At 47.8% G+C, this 18,743-nt stretch overlaps 1 protein-coding gene across 5 annotated transcripts in view; it reads right to left on the reverse strand.

The window, feature by feature from the left end:
• UBR3 (ubiquitin protein ligase E3 component n-recognin 3) overlaps window positions 1–18,743 on the reverse strand; it is a 1,992,321-nt gene that overhangs the window by 284,759 nt on the left and 1,688,819 nt on the right. For all 5 annotated transcript variants that reach the window (XM_078681592.1, XM_078681591.1, XM_078681590.1 and 2 more), the window contains one exon: window positions 7,457–7,557. In XM_078681592.1, the coding sequence (XP_078537718.1) occupies window positions 7,457–7,557 (101 nt within the window). The remainder of the gene's footprint in view (window positions 1–7,456; window positions 7,558–18,743) is intronic.

The raw sequence follows: 18,743 nt of genomic DNA on the forward strand, positions 1-18,743 counted from the left end.
GGGTATGAAGGCATCCAAAACATATTGAGGAAAACCTGTAAGGCATACGGTGGTCATTGTATCGATTTGATATACACTAATTTTGACAACATATCCTGTAAAGTACCGGTACAATTAGAGTGGACTGATCACTTTTTATTGGAATTTAATATATTCCAAATCAACAAAGGGTCAAATAAGAAACCCCTACCCCCTGTCACACGCAGACAATGGCATAAGCTCACATTGGAGGCACTTCAAACGGCCTGGGAAAAACCTGACACTAAGGACATAGACGATGTGGAACACAGTCTAAGAATATTTCAAAATTCACTCACCACCGCTATTGATAAGATCGCCCCCCTGAAAACATTTAAACAATTCCCTGTAGCCAAACAGGAGAAGTGGTACACAGAGGCTCTCAGAATGGAGAAGCAAGAATGTAGGAGGATTGAAAAAAGGTGGAGAAAATGTCATTCGGAGGATAATAAGAAGGCCCATCGGGCAGCACAGGCCAACTATTACAAACATGTCAAAGCCGCCCGCAAAAATTGCATAGCACAACAACTCACACAAGCTGGCAACTCCCCTAAAGAATTATATCGCATCCTTGAGACATTCGTCAAGCCCACTGCTTGCGTAAGCTTAGATGATTTCTCTCAAAATCTGTGTGAGGAAGTTTCTCTATATTTTGAAAACAAAATTGACTCCATTTATGACAAGATCCTGGTGTCCCAAACAGAAAGAGGTACCTTTAATACCCCTCTCCTCAATAAAAATAATAAAAATACTAATTTCTCTCTGACCACCTTTCCTCCTATCAAAAGTGAAGAACTTGAAATATTAATGACCCAGGTAAAATCCGGGTCTCCGGAAGATCTGATTCCTGCTAAAATCTTAGCTCCTCTGCGCCCCTTGTTGGGCCCCTACATTCAAGATGTAATAAATCAGTCTTTAAAGAAGGGAATCGTGCCCACTGAGTGGAAGAGAGCGGTGGTGAACCCCATCCGCAAGAATGCTGTTCTCCCCTGGTCGGAACTTTCCAACCTCCGACCCATCTCCCTCTTACCCTACTTCGGTAAGCTTACCGAGAAACACGTCAATGCGCACCTGTCTAATTACATCGAGGCAGCAGGCGGCCTAGACCGCTCCCAATCTGGTTTTAGGCCCAACCATAGCACAGAGTCAGCTCTCCTGTCAGTGACTGATACCATCAGGATGTCACTTGACGGGGGGAGCTCAGTGATTCTGGTGCTATTGGATTTGTCTGCTGCCTTCGACACGGTGTCGCATGACGTTCTTCTCGGCCGGTTGAGGGAGGTGGGAATAAAAGGGGCTGCCATGGCATGGTTAGAAAGCTTTCTTGCGGATCGCCAACAAGGTGTCAAGCTAGGCTCCCACAATTCCATCTGTAGGAAGCTTACCAAGGGAGTGCCACAGGGCTCTTGCTTGAGCCCTACGTTATTTAACGTATATGTGGCCCCCTTGGCAGACATCATAAGATCCTACGGGTTCACCCCAATCTCCTATGCTGATGACACCCAGCTGCTGTTTCCCTTCCAAACTCTCACACCAACAATTATAAAATCTTTTCAAAACGGTATGCGAGCCGTGGCAGATTGGATGGCCCATAACTTCCTCCAATGCAATGTGACTAAGACTGAAGTCATGTTGTTTGGAGGGGCCACTCTGCTATGGTCCCCCGACTGGTGGCCATCTGAGCTTGGACCTGTTCCGGTACCAAAGCGGACTGTAAAAAATCTGGGAGTGCGTCTAGACCAAGCATTGATTTTAAAAGACCACGTCAATCAAATTACGGGAACTTGTTTCCGAGTAATAGGGTTGCTTCGACGCATATTCCCCTTCCTACCTGACATCCATAGGAAGACGCTTGTACAATCACTGGTCATCGGTCGGATAGACTATTGCAATGGACTTCTTATCTCTGCCAACCAAGAACAGCTGGGTAGGTTGCAGGTGGTACAGAACACCGCGGCAAGACTCATCTTGAATGCCATGCCACGAACTCCCTCACGCCCTCTCCTCTTCTCTCTTCACTGGCTCCCGGTGAAACAGCGCATTGTCTTCAAAGTATGTTGTATTATGCATAAATGTATTTACGGATCTGGCCCTCAATATTTAAAAGATATATTTGTCCCCTACTTACCAGGTCGTGTCCTACGTTCTAGCAGCACTATGCTGCTCCAGGTTCCTAGGGTGACGAGAGCAAGACAGGGAGGACGTGCTATTTCACTTAAAGGCCCGATGCTCTGGAATGCTTTGCCCCCATTGCTGAGACACATCTCCAACCATCTGTCCTTTAGAAGAAAGTTAAAAACATTCCTTTTTTCACAAGATTGATGCTCCCTTCTGCACTCAGTACAGTCCTAGGTCCCTGGTTTTGCCAAAATACCTATTCAGAAGCTACGCGCGGAGATACCCCTTCGGGGCTGATTCAGGCGCGAAATAAGCATATAAATAAATAAATAAATAAATACAGACTAAGTTCCCTGTCAGACGGGGAACAAGGCAACATTACATCTACACAATAATGTGACAATACCACAATCAGAACCTGGGTAGAAAGCGAGGAAGACCGTGCGGTCACCAGGGTAGATACCAACAGGGTCAGAAAGTAAGACGCATCCCATAGAACAACCAGGAACCACAACCTGTCATCAACAGGGTAAAATGAAGAAAGATAATACCTGCCGGGGCAAGACACCACACAGACGGTACATGGAGAGACAAGTGAAAAGAAGAAGCCAACTGGCACAGCCCTGTAACAGTTCACACAGAAGGAAATACAGGAGACCATTCCCAACCTGACCAAGTACAGGGGAAGAAGATGACGGTATGGCAATCAGATATTAAGGTTTAGCCCCACTCCGATTACCCCGGAAATGGAGTAAAGCGGAGTCAGCTTGGGAGCCAAACAGATGTTGACCATCGAAAGGCATTTCTAGGCACGCTGTCGAAGAGCCATGGAAAGAGCCATGGAAAGAGCCATGGCCCGTCCGTCAGAATCTGTGGTATCCATGCCACAACGACTCGGTAATGTGGCCACCTGACGGCACCCAGGATCAGCTGAGAAAGAGTATCCTGAGAGACATCAGGAACGGAAGGGAAAAGGCATGAATCCCACAACACATCAGAAAAACAGCCCAAAATACAAGCCATGTTAAGGGACTGTAAGGCGGATCTGGCCGCAGAAAAGATATATCAACCCAAAGCATCCAGACCTTTAGACTGCCTGTTGGAGGGATGTTAGGCACGGTGACGATGTTGGGGAAAGCTGTAGCAGCCTGAACTACAAAACTGTGCAGAATAGGATGACGGGAAAGGCAGAGCGGGACTCCAGGTTCAGGATGGTGCCTATGAGCTATAGACTGGTCCAACGAGGCCCTTGAAACAGGTTTAGCCTAAGTGCCCAAAGGAATATCAAAGAGGGTTTCACTGAAGGGAAGCGCAGGCTCAGTGCTCAGCTGTCCGTGCTGAAGTACCCCAAGTAAGAAATCAATGGCAACTTCCACAGAAGGAAGCTGCTGCTCCAGAACTACATCAACTATTCACAGAAGCTGAGCTAGCCTCCGAAGCGAAGACGGGGAGGTGAAAACAGGCAATAGGATGGGGAAGAATTAGGGCCACCAACGGGACCAAGGGCAGAAACCCAATGAAACCTTGGAGGAGGCTCAGTCATGTGACCACCCACATCACCAAAATACTGGTGTGCCAAGGAGAAAATTAAAGGAGGCTCCTCTGGAAGCAGAGAAAGATAGCTCGAAGAGGACTGATCCACGATGCTGTTCTTGAAGTTGATCGGCGCCAAGAAGGTGACACCTCTGCATTGGGGAGGGGAGACAAAGAAGGGGCAAATTGTGCCAGCGAGGTCGGCACCAGCGGATCCAACACAGGCGTCACAAGAAGGAACCCCAAAGGGCTGTGCACCGGAGCCAAGATGGAGTCAATCACAGATTCGTAGGGCCCCACTGGACACAGAGGGAAGACCTACCGGTTTGAAGTCAGTCGAGGACTCACCGACCCTCCGCGGGCCAAGAAGTGCACCAGAGGGAGGTTGTGTGCCAAAAATGGCATGGAGGGAGAGGAGAGGGTCTGGTCCGTCTGCATAAACGCCCGACGCTGGTGCCGGAAACCAGGGTTCGAGCCTCAAGGTCGCGTCCACTTCCTGTGATTCTGGGCAAATTACTTAATCTCCCCGTACCTGAATGTGTAATGTAAATACGGTGCTCATGTAAAGTGCTCCAATACCTTTGGGTCGAGTTCGTGCTATATAAAATATGCACAAAAAAAATAGTATTCCCTCATCTGAGCCAGAGTTGCCCTGATGCCGAGAAATACTGGAAGGAAAGGCCCAGATTCTCGGTCCGACTCTGAAATTGGAGGAATAAGAGGCGGATCAGGGACACTGCGTGTACGCGGTGAAGTTGAGGAAGACCATGGCGCAGACGGCCAAAGGCATGACTCACAAGGTGACCGCAAGGATTAAGGACTTCAGGAGCTGGCCCTCGTCCGTTCCTAAGAGGGAGAAAAAAAACTAGACCAATGAGGGGCCGTCGACCACCACATTGCCAACAGCATATGTGGCGCTCCTGCAACATAGACAACTGAAGCTGAAGACCTGAGTTGCACCATTCGGAGTCAGAGTGCGGGTCTAGAAACCACATGCAGATAGGATGAGGGTGTGGGGTCGACATAGTTGACCTCAATGATCTCTAGAAAAAGCACACTGTTCCGTGGGGGTAGGCCACGTGGAAGCGGAGAAAGAAAGAAACTGACAGCGCATCTGGGATGGCTTACATGGACTTTGACAACCAGTGAATGCCGTTGTTATGGAATCGTGCGATGCCCTCTACCAATGTGCAGAGGTACTGCTGTAGAAAAGTTTTCGGATCCAGTCTGGCGTCTGGGGATAATTCTAAGGAAAGGAATCTGTGGCTAGACATCTCTATCAGATAGAGGATGTTAGCATATCACCCATGCACATGTCACTGGAGCCTTCTTCAGAGGTAAACAGCATAAGGCAGAGCACAGCAAGAGCGGGCCTGTTGTCATAAGTGCTCTGGCATGAGTTGGCACCCTGCCAGATAAACATGCTCAACCTAAGGACATGCACAAGCCCACATCAAATGCTTCTCAGGACTCATAGCCTAAAGAACTAAAGTCCCAAACCATCTGTGCAGCTGAAACATCCCAGCCATTTTCCCTTTATCCTTCAGCTCTCCGGCATTTCTGATTAGGGAATAGTTGATGGGGCACCTGATTCTTAGGGACCCATAAAACTGAATACATGGTGCCCCTAAAGAAGGCCCTTTATTTGCACTAGGATTAGAGAGACCATCAAAAGACCTCTCCGCCCCAAGGACCCTATGGTGTAGACCCCATGCACTCATCAGCATAGGCCTTGATTGGTGCTGCATCTTAGGTTTTAGGATGGAATAACTGAACTCAGGAGTAATGCTTCATTCTGGACTGGCTTGATGCAGTGGGGTCTCTTAATATTAAGCTGATTCATAAGTGTTAATGTTTCTGTGTATTATGATCCAGAGGTTTTTGAACAATAGCCCATATAATTTGTGACTTGTGAGAACATTAGATTGTTGTGATGGCTGATGGTGCAACTGTCTTTAGAGTTACAACTGACTGATTGTGATCATCTTTTCAATGGTATGAAAGATGGTTGGAAGATGGAGAATGAATGGTGCCCATACAGAACAAGAGCAGCTCATACCCACGTCTTCCTCTTTTGTTCCTTTGTCTCTGGAATCCATCCTGGTTTTCAGCTACAACAGCCAGTTGCCTATAGGCAGTACCACCAAAACAAGTTCTGAAAAGATGGCAAGGGATGCCCTTCTTAGGAGTCGCTATAAGGAAAGAAACTGTAACACCCTAACCAATTGGACTTTTGAACTGCAGAGTATTCAGTCAATCAGACTGGACGTGGGATGCAGCCCAACTGCGTAAACTTCAAAATATAAGCTGAAGCTCAGATCAGCTTAATGAGCAACACTGGTGACACAAGCCTATATAAACACTTCTTTGGTTCTTCTGAACATGGAGAGGAGTGCTGCCCTTTTCCGATTCGCAGGCTGGAAACAAGCTTAACGGTCCTGCAGAAGCTCTGTTGGCCAGCCTAACTTTGCCTGTGTGGAAGACCCCAAAGTGGTTAAGGAGTCCTTAGATGCTGCACATGGTCTCGAAGTACTCTGTGCCATTGACCCCAGATCAGAGAAGGGCTGTCTCACAAACCAGTGAGAACCCATGACAAGGTACCCAGATTTTCACCAGGAGAACTGCGATCCTTCATTTAACTGTGCACATGTTTGCGGTCAGGTTGCGATCATGGACATTACATGAGATTATATGTTCTGTACCATACAAACATTTAATCTGGACTGCATTGTGGTGCTTTTCTGTTCTAGGGTTCAGAGGTGTTCTGGTGTCTGCCTTCATCTACTTTACTAGAGACCTCGTTGTCAAATGCTCAACACAGCTAATTAACAGATAGCTTCAACCATAGAAGCCTTTCATCCATGCCTTGCCTTACTCTGCTCTAATGTTACTTGTAGACATAGTTCTTGAAGAAACATAGGACTAAGGTTGGAAACAATGCATCCTATATTTCGTACTACGATGCAGGTGCTCTTGAGCAAAGAAGCATTTGCTTGAAGGGTATAATGAATGCAATAGTACTGCACCAAAAGGACGCATCTCCATCCATGCACTGCAACTGAAGCACTTCAGTGGCAAGGTAATGATATGGTAACAGTGGTCATTTCTTTAAAGATCCGCTCCAATAGCTTTACCCTGGTGACACAATGGTGCCACTACACCCAAACGGTAAAAGCAAAGGTCCGTGTGTGCCACTGTTTGGTGGGCTCAGGGATAATAACCAGTAACAAATGGCTTCACTTATATTTGTCAGATTCAAAGAGACACAGTCAACCTGTTAATTGTATCGATGAAAACAATTATTTCAAATAAAAGCATTTCCATTTATTTCACACAAACATGATGCTGCATTTCTTCTACGCACTGCACAATAGTGATTAGCATTTGGTCGCTGCCCCCTTATTACACGACTGCTGCAATACGAAGAGCTGAATTCAAAATAAATTACATTCCTTCACCCTGAGGCGTTCGGTTCAGCTTGAAATATAGAGCTGCCTCTTCACAGTGAGCAGACGAAGGTCAAGCGAAGGGCATGATTTCTCTAGAACAGATCTTGATACGTTTTTTTGTTTCCATGCCTCCTGTCTTCACTGCATTGAATGACTGATAAAGGAGGAAGACGCGGCACAGATAAGCAAGGCAAACCACACAAAAATGTCAGTTCAATGTCACTTTTGAGATAAGACACTGCTATTACTCTGGCATCCATCTAACACGTTATGACTTGATGTTCTGAAGACCCATATTTTCCACTTAGAGGCAGTGGGGTTTCACATTGTGTACTTACCTTTGCGCAAGGGCTGGGGCATTGTTAAAATTTGGATGAGCAAAAGTGATGAGACATCTCTGAAAAGTACAGGAACGTCTGCTTTTTCTTCACAACTCAATCTATAAAAAACAAAAGAAAGGTATTTGGTAATTTAAAAATGCTATAAATTGCAAAACGTTCATGTTCATGGCGTACAGAGGGATTTTTTATATTTGACAGTCCAGGCTGTAATAACACCAAACGTCTATAACTACGTGCACATTTTGATGGCGCCCATCAGCATCCGCAGTCTAGTAGCTTCGGGACACTGGGCATGATAACGAGTTTGGCGACGGGTTACTCTTAAATCCATCGCTAACGTGAGGGATATTTCGTCCGGCCTATTACGAGTTCCTTATGTTCCATTGGATATAATGGAACTCCTAATATGGCGGAGGGGATATCCGTCACGCTTGTGATAGAGTAACCCGTCTTCAAAATCGTAATCAGGTCCTCTGAGTAGAAGTGCGCTCTATAAATACAGAGGATTGATTAATGTACACAGGTATACACCAATGGAGTCAAATGTAGGACTGGTTGGTGTAAGCTCACGTGCACTTTGTACCCGGCAAAGGCAAAAACACATGTTCACAATGAGCACACAGAAGCACTTCAAGAAACGTGTGCTACTTCCAAAGATATATGTCCGAAAAGGTACAACAAGAAATATCGCTTTTCACTCCATTTCACTTTCACCTAACCGAGATAACGAGACTCATGTTTCCAAAACTTGGAGACTACAGAGATGGCATCCAATCTTACCATGAGGAGAGCGCAGTAAATCAAGACCACTAGGTAAGCTTCATGAGAGCGCCGAGTAGGTCATGCGCTACTCACTTTCTGGTTATAAAAACGGGAAAGACACAAGAGCTTATTTTTGCGTGAGTGAACAAGTACCTTACCTTCGGTAATGATATAGCTGTAAGAAACACAAGTTAGATATGGATTTCTTACCTTGGAATTACCCCCAGGCGTCAGACTGGATCCAGAAAGGTTTTTTGTCAGTAGTACCTGTGCACGACGGAAGGTGGCGTCGGTCGACTCCGCGAACATCGTTGACGTCGTGGTCGCCAGGATGACGTCGTGGTAGCTACTTAGATGCTGACCACGTGCGCTGACCTCAGTTCTGTACACTTTTCATGCCAGAAGCGCAGAGTCATGCAAGACACGGACTACTGGTGCACAAAACTAGGGCCCTGAAAGGATGTCCTTACCCTAAAAATCAGTTCGCAGAATGGGTGGGCCGGTAAGGAATCTATAACTAACCTATGTTTCTTACAGATATATCGTTACCAAAGGTAAGTAACTTGTCATCTGAAAGAAACAGTTATAGATTCCTTACCTTAGAATAGATACCCCAGCAATAGCAACCCGGGAGGTGGGTCTACGAACCAAGTTCACACCAGAAAGTCCTGGAAAACAGATTGGCCAAATAAGCCACTCTCCGGACTTGGCTGTCCAGGTAGTAGTATCTCGTAAACATGTGCATCGAAACCCACGTAGCTGCCTGACAGATGTCATTTAGGGGGACTCCCCGTCCCAAAGCAGTAGTAGCTGCAGTCGCCCTGGTGGAATGGGCACGCAACCCCACTGGAAGCACCTTCTTAGCCAAAGAATAACATGCTTTAATGCACAGAACAACCCACTTGGAGATGGTCTGTTAGTGCCAGCCCGACCTTTCTTAGCGCCGACGGAACCAACAAAGAGCGGGTCGTCCACCCAGAATTGTTTGGTGCAATCCAAGTAGAAAGAAAGCACACATTTTGGATCCAGATGGTGAAGCCTCTTTTCCTCTTTTGAAGGATGCGGAAAGAAGGTGGGCAAAGTGATGGTTTGGCCAAAGTGGAAAGAAGTAACCACCTTGGGAAGAAAGGAAGGTTTAGTTCGAAGGATGACCTTGTCTGGATGGATAGCCAGAAAGGGAGGCTTGGAAGACAGAGCTTGTAGCTCACTCACCCTGCGAGCAGAGATGATGGTCACCAGAAAAGCAGTCTTCAAAGTGAGGAGTCTGAGAGGACAGTTATACAGTGGCTCAAAGGGAGCACATATAAGATATGTCAGAACCAAGTTCAAGTCCCACTGAGGCATTACAAAGGGAACAGGAGGAAACAGATGAGTAATGCCCTTAAGAAATGTATTTACAATAGGGCACTTGAAAAGAGAAGGCTGATCAGGGAGCCTGCGCAAGGATGAAATGGCCGATTGGTAGCCCTTAAGAGTGCCCATAGCAGAGCCCTGCTGGGCCACAGATAGGAGGAACAAGAGAACCTCGAAAAGAGGGGCAGAAAGGTGATCCACAACCGTTGCTGTGCACCATGCCACAAATGTATTCTATCTGCAGGCGTAAACGGTCTTATTGGAGGTACGCCTGGCTGCTAAGATAACTTCGCAGACCAGGAGGCAGGTCAAAGAAAGTCAACTGCCACCGCTCAATCTCCATGCAAGGAGGTGGAGGCTGGACAGGTTCGGGTGGAGGACCGTTTCCTGTTGCTGCGACAGAAGATCCTGCCGAAGAGGCACACGGGTCAGAGGATCGATGGCCATGTTGAGCAGCTCTGGATACCAGACTCTTCGTGCCCAATCCAAAGCCACAAGGATGACTTGGGCCCGGTCGTGCCTGATCTTCTTCAGCACTCTGGGCAGAAGTGGTATAGGCTGAAAGGCGTACAACAGACCGCAACTCCACTCGGGACGAAAAGCGTTGCCTAGCAAGTGCTGCCTTGGAAATTCCAACGCGCAGAATTGCTAACATTGCGTGTTCTCTTCGATGGTGAATAGAACTAACCAAGGCTCTCCCCACTGTCGAAAGAGACCTTGCACCACCACCGAGTGAAGATGCCATTCGTGATCCATCAAGTACCTGTGGCTGAGTTCGTTGGCTCTGGCGTTCAGTGAACTTGCCAGGTGTTGAACCAAAAGGTATATGCCCTGATGGTCCAGCAATGTCCAGAGGCGGTGGGCCTCCTGACATAGGGTCCACGACCCCACTCGGCCTTGTTTGCTGCAGTACCACATGGCGGTGGTGTTGTCCGTGAACACATGCACTACTCTTTCCCGGACAGAGGAACAGAATGCCTTGAGTGCAAGAGGGATCGCCCTGAGCTCCAAAAGTTTGATATGAAGCCCGGACTCCGCATGAGACCAGAGGCCTCTGATCTCTGCCTCTCCCATGTGGCCACCCCATCCGAGAAGGGATGCGTCCGTCACAACTGTGTGTTCTGGTTGGGGAAGAGAGAGGGATCTGCCGTTGACCCAATCCTGGTTCGTGAGTCACCACTGAAATTGACGTGCAGTGCCCTCTGAGATATAGACGCAATCAGACAGATTCCCATGTGCCCACTACAGAGCCCGCAAATGCCACCCAGTATGATCTACCATCAGGATGCAGGAGGCCATGATGCCCAGGAGCCTCAGGGTCATTCTGAACGAAACCCAGGATAGAGGCTGAAAGATCGGAATCATAGCCTGAATATCCCAGACTCGGTTTTCGGGAGGATAGACCCGAAACCGCATCATGTCCAGAACCGCGCCGATGAAGAGGAGCTTCTGAGAGGGAATCAGGTGTGACTTCGGCACATTGATGGAAAACCCAACGAATGCAGGAGGTCAGCTGTATTCTGGAGGTCGGAGACGACTGCCTGGGGAGAGCCCGTCTTCAACAGCCAGTCGTCGAGATAGGGAAGACTGAAACCCCTGATCTAAGCAGATGAGCTGCGACCACAGCCATCACTTTCGTGAACACCCGAGGGTCACTGGGAAGGCCAAAGGGGAGCACAGTAAATTGAAAATGATCGTGGTGAATCGCAGGTAACGTCGGTGGGCGGCCAGGATGGGGATGGTAAAATAAGCGTCCTGCAAGTCCAACACTACCATCCAGTCTTCCCGATCGAGGGCAGTCTAGACCGGAGTAAGCGTCAACATTTTGAACTTCTCCATCCGGAGGAAGCGGTTGATGTTCCTAAGATCCAATATAGGACGCAGGCCCTTGTCCTTCTTGGGGACCAGAAAGTAATGGGAATAACAACCACGACCTACTTCTGAGACAGGAACGCGCTCGATGGCTCCCTTGGCCAAGAGAGCCGTAAATTCCTGCTGCAGGAGTGCCACGTGATCCTCCAAAATGCGGTGGTACTGTGGTGGTATGGCTGGAGGGGTAGCCTTGAAGGGGAGGGAGTAGCCTCTTGGACTATCTGAAAAACCCACCTGTCCAACGTGATGGTGCGCCAGTGGGGGAGGTGATGGTGAATCCTGCCGCCCACTCACGTTTGATGGACCTGAAATGTCAGACTAGGAAGGTTTGGAGGCTGCTGCAGAGGGGGGGGGGGGGGGGGTGGTTGGTGGACTGGCCGGGGTCGACGCCAGCCAGGGGGCCCACCGGCGTTGAATGCGGTAGTGGTGTCGGTGGAGAAGGCCTAGGCCCCCCCAACCGAGTCCACGGGGCCTGAAGGCGCACCAGCAGGTTCGGGCCGCACAAAGATGGCATACATCGCCTCGTAGAACATACAAAGCTGGGCGGGAATAGCTCCGGGTGCCGGTAAGGAAGGGAAACGCGGAGTCAACTCTTCAGGCTCCGCATGCAGAGCCGCGGGAGGGGCACCACCCGCATCCCTCGTCGGGTCGGCCAACCGACCAGAAGTCGAAGAGCGACGATGCTTCATCGACTTCTTGTGCTTTGAATTAACTGACCCCGAGTGCGAAGACTTCGATGACTTGGACGAATGGTGACGGCTCAGCGACCGGTTCCTCGACCTCCCTCGCGACCGGGACATCAACTCTGGGTTGTGGTCACGCTCCAGGCCAAAGAGGCACACGCGGTGCGGATCCGTAACCAACATCAGTCTGGGACAGGAACCGCAAACCTTGCAGCCGGTCATCCCTACGTGTACCAGGAGTCAGAGGCTCAAAAAAGACGTTGACAAAGTTGATAAAAAAAAGTCAGTCAAAAAGTGACTGGAGGTACCGCTCTCTCGTGATCTACGTTGGCTGGCGCAGAAAGAGAAAGAACTGATGTCAGCACACGAGGGCGGCGTCTAAGTAGTTACCGCAACGTCATCTCGGCGGCACGACGCCAACGACGAACGATGAGCCGACTGACTCCACCTTCCGACGCGCAGAGGTACTGCAAGGAGCATATCGGCACACAAAGTAGTTATCTTCAATGCCAGGAACTAATGTGGCAATGTGTGCTTTTTGAGGCCCAAAACTTTTTTTGCTTTTGCCAATGTTTGTTATAATGGTGAGGTCCCACACTAATGAGGTTATACAAAAAACATGCCAAAACAAGTCACTCACTGACAAAACCAAAAGGCTGACCACCAATTTCAGACCTATGGATTTGCTAATGCTTATTTCTTTTTATGTTTCATATAATCTTTTACTAAATGATGCTGCTAATAAATGGTACCTAACATTTATTTATTTATTTTGCCATTTGTAAAGCGCTCTGCAACCCTACGGGCATCCTGGCGCTGAGTACCTAGGCTGAAAAAGTACTGTGCAGCAGATAGGGGACAAGGACTCAGGATCTAAAGATTTGAGTTTTTCGGGAAGAGCCATGTTTTTACCTTTTTTCGAAAGGGCAATAGATCACTTGTTTTTCTGATGTCAATAGGTAGGCTATTCCATAATTGAGCTGCCGCTTTACTAAAAGCTCTACCGCCAAGAGTTGTTTTTTTAATCCTGGGTACATTAACAAGATTTAAGGAAGAGGATCGAAGAGATCGGGTGGGTTTGTACCAGTTAAGTTTGTTTTGGAGTGGTTGGGGGCCTAGTCCATGCACTGCTCTAAAGACAATGCAGAGGGATTTAAAAAGGATCCTCTGATGAATAGGCAGCCAATGTAGGTCAGCCAGGGCAAGGGTAGTAGATGATCTTCGTTCTCGAGACAGTGCCAGCTTTGCTGCAGCCGCCTGGACACTTTGAAGCCTGGAAATGAGATATATAGGAGATTCCAATAAGAGTGCGTTACAGTAATCCAGGCGGCTGAGGATGGTACTCCTGACTATGGTGGCTCTAACCTGTAAAGGCAGGAGGGGCAGCAGCTTGCGGAGTCCTCGCATAAGGGCAAGGCAGCTACTGACCTGTTTGTTGACATTGGTTTCAAGGCTCAGTCTGTTATTAAATGTGACTCCAAGATTCCTAACTGAGTTCACTGGTACTGGGGAGTTCCCCAGCTCAGGAGGCCAAAAGTCTATGGGTAAGACCTTGGGTATTCCTCCTATCGTACAGTGTAATATTTCCGTTTTGTCACTGTTGAACTGCAGTGAATTCTGATTGAGCCAAAGCGTCATTTCCAACATACAGGCATGAAAGGTCTCAAGGGAGTCAGCCTGAGCACCATCAAGGGATATCATCAACTGCGTGTCGTCTGCGTAATTAATTACGCTGACGCCATGGGTTTTGATGATGCTTATCAGGGGTTGCATATATATATTAAAAAGTATAGGGCTAACGGCTGACCCCTGTGGGACCCCGTGTGGAACTTTGACAAATTTTGACTGAAATGGAGGGATGGCTACCGCTTGCCACCTGTCTCTCAGGTAGGAGCGGAGCCAATCCAGCGCGATTCCCCCGACTCCAATGTTCCTCAATCTTGTCAGCAGGATGTCATGACTTACCGTATCGAATGCGGCGGACAGGTCCAGCAAAATTAGGGTTGCTGAATTTCCCCTGTCCGTCCGCATTCGTAGCTCGTCCAGAACTGTCACCAGAGCTGTCTCTGTTCCGTGAGCAGGTCTGAATCCAAACTGCTCCTCTTCCAGGATGTTGTTGGTTTCCAGGAAGAGGGCTAATGCTCTGCTGACCCATCGCTCTAGGATTTTGATGGGGTAAGGTAAGAGCGATATAGGTCGGTAGTTTTTATAGCAGTTTGGGTCAAGGTTTGACTTTTTCAATAATGGGGTAACAATCGCCAGTTTCCAGTCTTTTGGTACGGTGCCTGTATCGAGGGATTGGTTGCACAGCTGATGCAATACTGGGAAGATTTCTTCCCTGAACTCCTTTGCTATTTTGTGGGGTAGAGGGTCCAGAGGGGATCCCGATGTCGTATTAAGGGCTTGTTTTATGAAATCTTCCTCTGTAGGGGTCTCAAAGGTATTTAAGAAGGCCTTTGGTTGTGAGCATCTTGCATTTATCTCCCGATATTCCGAGAAGCTGTTGTTATTATCTAGCAATGGCGGACTTGGCACATCTTTCAGTCCCTCAATGATTTTTATAATTTTCTCCTGAAAGAATAGCGCTATGCCATCACATAGTTCTTGCGAAGGCTTAATTTGGCTGTCTGCACAGGCAGGAAGGGATAACTCTTTGATGATCTTGAAAGTGTCACGGGATTGATTGGGACTATTTAAAATCAAATCTGCAAAGTGATTTGCTTTGGCTAAGGAGATTTCTTTCTTATAATGTACTATTGTAATTCTCCATAGGGTTTTCTCCTGTTCCGAATAGTTTTTTCTCCAGAGCTTCTCCGCCCTTTTACAGGCGGATTTCAATTCTCTCAGTTTATCCGTATACCAGGGTGCGGTAGGTTTTCCTCTTTTTCTAATAATTTTCAGGGGTATAACATCATCTAGTTTCTTGGTTAGTTCTTTGCACATTGAGAGATAGTTGGTATTGACATCGCTCTCTGGGTTGAACGATGTTCCTATTCGGCTAAGGTCAGATTTTCCTTCCATTTTCCTTTTCTGCAAGCTTTTCCAATTACGACCAAAGAAGGACCTGGTCTGCACTTTAGTAGATCCTGTATTGCTCGGGGTGTGAATATAAAATAGGAGAAGATGGTGGTCTGACCAGCCTACTGGAAGAACTGTGCCCATAGTAATTGTGTCCTCTGCGGCGAATATCAAATCCAGTATGTTTCCCTGCTTATGTGTGGGGGTAGTTATCCACTGTTTCAGCCCCACGTTGCTGCAGGATTGAATAATATTTAAAAAGGCCGTATGAAGTTGATCGTTGTCCCAGAGGTTAAAATCTCCCAAAACTAGTAGTCTACTGTGAGAGATAGATATATTATTAATGACCGCAATCAATTCCTGCTGTTGCGTGACATTAATATGGCCCGGAGTCCTATAGCAAATTAGGCTCGTGAGACAGTGACCGGAGTCATGTTTGAATGAGACTCCAAGAATTTCGGCACATGAGATTGTATCAACATCCAGAGTTGCAATGTTTAACTCTTCCTTGAAGATGATTCCCACTCCTCCTCCCCGTCCTATATTCCTGGGTTTGTGTATAATCTTGTATCCAATGGGGCAGGCTAGCCCTAGTTCTGATTCCATTCCCGCTGCCATCCAGGTTTCGGTTAGGAATAAAATGTCTAAGTGGTTGGTCTCAATCAATAGCTGTATTTCAGTGGCATGTTTCGGGAGTGATCTGACGTTTATTAATCCACTACTTAATTTACCCTTGCTTATTTGCTTGTATCCAGCGTGCGTTGGCGGGATAGATCTATCGTCAGGAAGTACTTTGGTTTTCAAGAGAGATCTAGGCGGAAGGGGAGTAATGTTTGGCAGACGCCCATGGCAATTGGGACAGAAGTTCAAATCCTTATATACTGAATTTGGGGCAAGGTGTAGGCAGTTGGCAACATCTGCCGGCGGATTTAGCTGCATAAGCATTTCCCTACTGTAATTAAGATGCACATTTTTCGTGGCTGATTGATCAGGGAGATGTGCCCCTGGCCCGGTCTCGGCGCGCCCGCTGCGCTCGTCCGCTGCGCTTCCGGTAAGGACACATACTTTATAGGGATAGAAGTTAGGAGCAGAAGGGGCGTGGCTAAGTTGTAGGGCGTGCCTCTGGAGACCAGCCAGTAGCGTGGGCACACAAGGAGGACCCCGCCCGCGTCAGCGTTCTGTCTGCTGGACGAAGAGAAAGTGCAAAGTGCGCTGTTTTAAAATCACAAGAAACACACAGGTAAAATTTGTAAGCAAGATTCAAATCCCTGCTCCCGGCTGTGCCTCAGGAGCTTTTCAGCTAGTAAACGCCGCGCTGGCAGTCAGCGCGCGTTATATTACAAAGGGGGCGTGGCTAAGTTGTAGGGCGTGCCTCTGGAGACCAGCCAGTAGCGTGGGCACACAAGGAGGACCCCGCCCGCGTCAGCGTTCTGTCTGCTGGACGAAGAGAAAGTGCAAAGTGCGCTGTTTTAAAATCACAAGAAACACACAGGTAAAATTTGTAAGCAAGATTCAAATCCCTGCTCCCGGCTGTGCCTCAGGAGCTTTTCAGCTAGTAAACGCCGCGCTGGCAGTCAGCGCGCGTTATATTACAAAGGGGGCGTGGCTAAGTTGTAGGGCGTGCCTCTGGAGACCAGCCAGTAGCGTGGGCACACAAGGAGGACCCCGCCCGCGTCAGCGTTCTGTCTGCTGGACGAAGAGAAAGTGCAAAGTGCGCTGTTTTAAAATCACAAGAAACACACAGGTAAAATTTGTAAGCAAGATTCAAATCCCTGCTCCCGGCTGTGCCTCAGGAGCTTTTCAGCTAGTAAACGCCGCGCTGGCAGTCAGCGCGCGTTATATTACAAAGGGGGCGTGGCTAAGTTGTAGGGCGTGCCTCTGGAGACCAGCCAGTAGCGTGGGCACACAAGGAGGACCCCGCCCGCGTCAGCGTTCTGTCTGCTGGACGAAGAGAAAGTGCAAAGTGCGCTGTTTTAAAATCACAAGAAACACACAGGTAAAATTTATAAGCAAGATAGAGAAAGTGCAAAGTGCGCTGTTTTAAAATCACAAGAAACACACAGGTAAAATTTATAAGCAAGATTCAAATCCCTGCTCCCGGCTGTGCCTCAGGAGCTTTTCAGCTAGTAAACGCAGCGCTGGCAGTCAGCGCGCGTTATATTACAAAGGGGGCGTGGCTAAGTTGTAGGGCGTGCCTCTGGAGACCAGCCAGTAGCGTGGGCACACAAGGAGGACCCCGCCCGCGTCAGCGTTCTGTCTGCTGGACGAAGAGAAAGTGCAAAGTGCGCTGTTTTAAAATCACAAGAAACACACAGGTAAAATTTGTAAGCAAGATTCAAATCCCTGCTCCCGGCTGTGCCTCAGGAGCTTTTCAGCTAGTAAACGCCGCGCTGGCAGTCAGCGCGCGTTATATTACAAAGGGGGCGTGGCTAAGTTGTAGGGCGTGCCTCTGGAGACCAGCCAGTAGCGTGGGCACACAAGGAGGACCCCGCCCGCGTCAGCGTTCTGTCTGCTGGACGAAGAGAAAGTGCAAAGTGCGCTGTTTTAAAATCACAAGAAACACACAGGTAAAATTTGTAAGCAAGATTCAAATCCCTGCTCCCGGCTGTGCCTCAGGAGCTTTTCAGCTAGTAAACGCCGCGCTGGCAGTCAGCGCGCGTTATATTACAAAGGGGGCGTGGCTAAGTTGTAGGCGTGGCTAACATGTTACAGTACTTTAGGTAAAGGTTTTTTTCCTACTTGCATTTTTTGTGAACATTTTATTTTGAAAGCAAAGAATCATCAATCTTGCTTTCAAGCTTCTGCAAATATTTGCAGCTAATTAGAGAGCATTCTGGGAGCATTATACATAGCCTCAGATTGCTAAACTATGAAAATGTGTGTCTACATTTTTAAACTGAAACCACGGTCAATAGTACTGTCGCAGCCAACGACATTTACTTAGAGCCCCCACCCTAATAATTAAGGCTTTGCATTAATGAACCATAAATACACTTTTGAACGGCATTAATACGCCCTTCCCCGATCCATAATATAGCGCTGTAAACTGGCAGCTAAGGGGTTTGTGCCGTAGGGGTTGGACCTACTTGTCCCAAGGACAAAATGCACATGAAAACTTGTTGCCCTTAACTCTAAACAATATGTCCTGGGCGTCGGGCTATAGGAAGTGCACATCCCAGCACTAGCCCTTAACTGAGGGCATGTTTGTTCATTCATTCAATTAACAAGGCGTATAATTGGTTACAACGCCAACCACAGGATACTTAACTGGTTTCACTACATTTACATTATACATACATTTGAGATGGCTCAGCTTTTGGGTTTTATCTAATGTTTTATTCACTGCAGCATGGCTCCATTATTCACAGACTTCTTGATGATGTACGTTGTCATTTGTTACCTTTAAATATCACCATGCGGTGTTATTTACATACAGGTTGGCTTCATCATTATTTTGTAATGTTTCTTTTCCATTATAGAATTAACCTTCAGATGGTATTATGCTGTGCCTAGGGGACTGACCCTATTCTCGCACCCCAGGAAGACACTGTATATATAGGATACCGTTTCAATCTTTACTGCATCAGCTGGTTGTG

This window comes from Lissotriton helveticus, chromosome 3_1 (genome assembly GCF_964261635.1).
Source record: "Lissotriton helveticus chromosome 3_1, aLisHel1.1, whole genome shotgun sequence".
NCBI classification, from domain to species: Eukaryota; Metazoa; Chordata; class Amphibia; order Caudata; family Salamandridae; genus Lissotriton; species Lissotriton helveticus.